The sequence below is a fragment of the Lacerta agilis genome, chromosome 14, assembly GCF_009819535.1.
Source record: "Lacerta agilis isolate rLacAgi1 chromosome 14, rLacAgi1.pri, whole genome shotgun sequence".
NCBI lineage: Eukaryota > Metazoa > Chordata > Lepidosauria > Squamata > Lacertidae > Lacerta > Lacerta agilis.
In genome coordinates, this window is record NC_046325.1 from 11,697,079 (window position 1) to 11,701,067 (window position 3,989).

A 3,989-nucleotide genomic window follows, 5' to 3' on the forward strand; every position below is an offset into this window, starting at 1 on the left:
TCCAGCTCTGGGCTAATAACATCTGCACAGCCGTCAGCGCGTACATAAATAATATTTTCTGCTCCCTTGGAATTTCTGCAGATAACACATACTGTATTTGATCCTGTTTTATACATTATCGCTAATTTACTCGGAGTTAGTTACCATCAATACATCATTTTCATATAATTTTCTTTCAAACATACAACATGCTGTAAATTTTAAAATCACATTTCCATAACTTCTCCCATGCTGCAAATTGTATATCATACTCAAAATCTTTCACCCAGTGTATCATTACAGATGTAACCTGTTCATCTTTTGTAAACCATTCTAGTGAATGTGGTTTTATTAATAATAATTACATCATTTTGTTTGGCTCAGAGGAGAGCCATTGAAATTCTCCAAATATTTGGCACCATCAATTTTGCCTACAATATTGATGTATGTAGACAATATTGTACAGTATTGTACAGTAGCCATGCATGATTTCAGGCAGGGAATCATTCCATGCCCTACCTAGAGGTGATGGCGACTGAACCAGGGACCTTCAGTTTTGAAAGCAGAAGCTCTCCCACCGTGCCACAACCCTTCCCTTAAAGTTCAGGCTGTGCGTGCCATTGCTTATGTAGCAATTTTTTTGTATGTCATTACAAACACACAATTCCCTGGAAAGATGCTAGGTGTGGGAAATTGTGGTGGATGCAAAGTGGTGTGGAAATACTTGTTATCCCTAGCAGTGGTAGAAAACAAGTAACCTCAGGAAAACAAGAAGGAAGCTATTTCTTAGTGCCACTTGGAAAGGTGATGGCCCCCAAACCATGAGAAACCATTAAAGAATTGCTTTCCTATCCCTTAGAAAATTCTGGGATGTGGCAGCCCCAATTTCTCCCCCCCCCCAAAAAAAAAATAGGGTGCAGAAAATCAAGAGGTTGCTGGAGAAATCAATAAGGCCTAGACTTCTGGATAATGGACAAATCAACTTTGCTCCGCACAACAGTTAGCATTTGTATGAAACAAAGGATGGGGATAACCATAAACTGTCACATAACAGTAAGAAAGCTGCTGAGCAAACTTATTTTAGTAACTTCTTGCAATTTTTGTCATTTTCCAGTATATTTGAGAAAGTGACTCGTGTGCTTGTCGTCTGTCAACTTCTTTAAAAATATTTTGCACTTACAATGTTCAGAGCGCCTATGGCACAGGTATGCAAGGTTTCTCTCCTGATACACATTTCAGAAAATAAAGAGATGCCCTGGCATATGTTTCAAATGATTCTCTCATGGTCTGATTTCCACAACGTGGTCATTTGTACACAGCTTCACCTTGAATGATGAAGAAACCATACACAATATGAATGGGAGTCAGTTGCAAAGTCTGTCAGGGAGTCAATTTCTTCTGCTTCTTTCCCTTGAGCTTTTCTAATGCAACTTTGAAATCTTTGTTCCTCAGGGTATAAATGAAAGGGTTCAAGATGGGAGTGATGACAGTATAGAGAACGGAGATGGCTTTGTCCACGGGGAAGCTGTGGAAGGGATGGATGTAAATGTAGATGCAAGGACCAAAAATCAGGGTCACTACAGTGACATGGGAAGCACAGGTGGAGATAGCTTTGCTCCGGTTGGGTGCAGACCCTGCTCTGAGCTTGGCCAGAAGGATGGAGTATGACACAAGCAACACCACAAAGCACATTAAAGTCACGAGGCCACTGTTGGACACCATGAGTAGCTCCACCACAAAGGTATTAGTACAAGCCAGTTTGACCACCTGTGGCACATCACAGTAGAAGTTGTCCAGCTTGTTGGGGCCACAAAAGGGCAACTGGGTAATAATGGCCACTTGGATGATGGAGTGGACAAAGCCACCAGTCCAGGAGGCACACACCAGCCCACCACACACTGCCGCATTCATGATAACCATGTAGCGCAATGGGCAGAAGATGGCAATGTAACGGTCATAGGCCATGATGACAAGAAGGAAGATCTTGATGCCGCCAACGAAGTGGAAGAAGAAGATCTGGCAAATGCAGCCCACATAAGAGATGGTGTTGGTCTTTGCTAGGAAACCAGCCAACATTTTAGGAGCAGTTATGCTAGAGTAGCAGAAATCAAGGAACGAGAGGTTTCCTAAGAGGAAGTACATAGGGGTATGGAGGATAGGTGCGTAAGCCACTAGGCTAACAATTAAGAGGTTGCCCAGAATGGTTGTGCCATATACAGCCAAGAAGAAAGCAAACAAAAGGACCTTCATTTCTGGCTTGCTGGTCAGCCCAAGAAATACAAACTGTCTCACAGTGGTGTTGTTCTCTTCTTCCATCATGTGTGTTGAGGCCCCACTGATGGGACTCTGAAAGAATACAGGATAGTTATCAATAAAAGCTATGGAAGAAAAAATTAAACAAAGAAAAATTGTTCCATTGATGTTTTAGACGTTTTATCACATTTTGATAGGACCATGAGAAACTGCATTATATCAGTCCAGACCATTGGACCATTCAGCTCAGTATTGTCCACATGGGATGGCAGTGGCTGGCCAGGGTTTCAGTTTGGGGCATGCTCAGTCCTACCTGGAGATGGTGGGAATTGAACCTGGAACTTCCTGAGTGCAGATACTCTACCATTAGTTATAACTTGATAGAAATTGTTGGATGTGTGTGTGTGTCAGGAAACAAGCATCACTTTGTGGGCTGTATGCAGCTGGTTGTATTTCCGAATACTCGTTTTGCTCTCCTTAAAACACAGGAACTGCAACAAAACTGCAGTGGGCTGAGCTGCTATTTAGATTGTCAGTGTTTCTACTTCATTCCAACCCTTTCCCCAATTCATGTGGGCATTCCATGACAATGAGGCATGGTCAGTTCTCACTGGGAAGCTTTGGAGTCTGCTTCCCTTAGAATACTTTCCTTCAAAAATGTCCCGAACACTTCGAAGTTACACTGTGCCTGCTGGTACCTCCCTCTCATGAGTGGTGCTATTTTGGATACCATAAGCAACGACACTCACATCCTGAACATTAAGGGGAGGGTCAGGGCTCTGTGGTAGAGCATCTGTTTTGCGCATTGAGCCACATGGATCAATTGTGTGATTCAGTATAAGGCAGTTTGCTATGTTCATATTGGAGACAGATGGAAAGATAAATTTGCCCTGTGCCACATCATAGCCCACTCACAGTTTGAAGGGTGGATCTAAGGTTGCTGTTGTTTTTCTTTTAAAACAAAGAAAAGAGGGAGTGAACTTCTGCCTCTGCATCATGACTACATTGATTATAAATAGCAATTTGATTGACAGCTAAGGTACATAGTAAGCATTTGTAATGCCCCTAGTTACTTGTTTTCTGAATGTGATGTTATTGTTGATTTTATGCTTTATGCTGTGATTTTTTTCTTCATTTTGGAAGTATAGAATAATTGCAAATAAATAAATAAATAAATACACCAACTATTTGACTTCGTTAGGTTTCACCTTGCTATGCTGTTTTTAACCTGAATGTCCATTGAACAAAGTCTATTCTTTTTACATCAGAGATGGGCTAACACCTGTCTTATATGACACAACTCCACACACACACACACACAACTCCCACCTACAAAACAAGAGTGCTTCTCTTAACTTGCTGCTTCAGGTCAAGGTCTAGCAAGGCAATAATTCTATCCAACAGCCTCAGCAACTAGCACAGCCATTACAAATGCTGTAGTAAGCCACGAGAATGTCTTAATTGACTTTGGTTTACAGGCATTTACCTCCATTGTCCTAGTGGTCTTCAGTCTAACTTGCAGCTTCATTTAGGAGTGTGGAGCTGTAATGTTTCCTGGTCCCACCACACAGAGACTCCACCAAGATGATGCTCCATGGAATATGTTTGTGGCTGCTGATATATCACTTCTGAAGGCAAAGGAAACAAGTATAATCACAATGAATGGATGGTTCATTAGAAGTCAGTGACGCCATATCCCAGAGCTTTGTTCAAAGGGAATTATTAATTTGTGACTGTGTGGTGCTCATTTGCAGACA

The 3,989-nt window shown here is 41.7% G+C and overlaps 1 protein-coding gene across 1 annotated transcript; it reads right to left on the reverse strand.

Moving 5' to 3' along the window:
• Positions 1-1,359: 1,359 nt before the first annotated feature.
• On the reverse strand, positions 1,360-2,298 carry LOC117057450 (olfactory receptor 4D5-like). The gene has a single exon (XM_033168295.1). It carries the CDS (start codon positions 2,296-2,298, stop codon positions 1,360-1,362), a length of 939 nt encoding a protein of 312 aa, XP_033024186.1.
• Between the last annotated feature and the right edge of the window lie 1,691 nt (positions 2,299-3,989).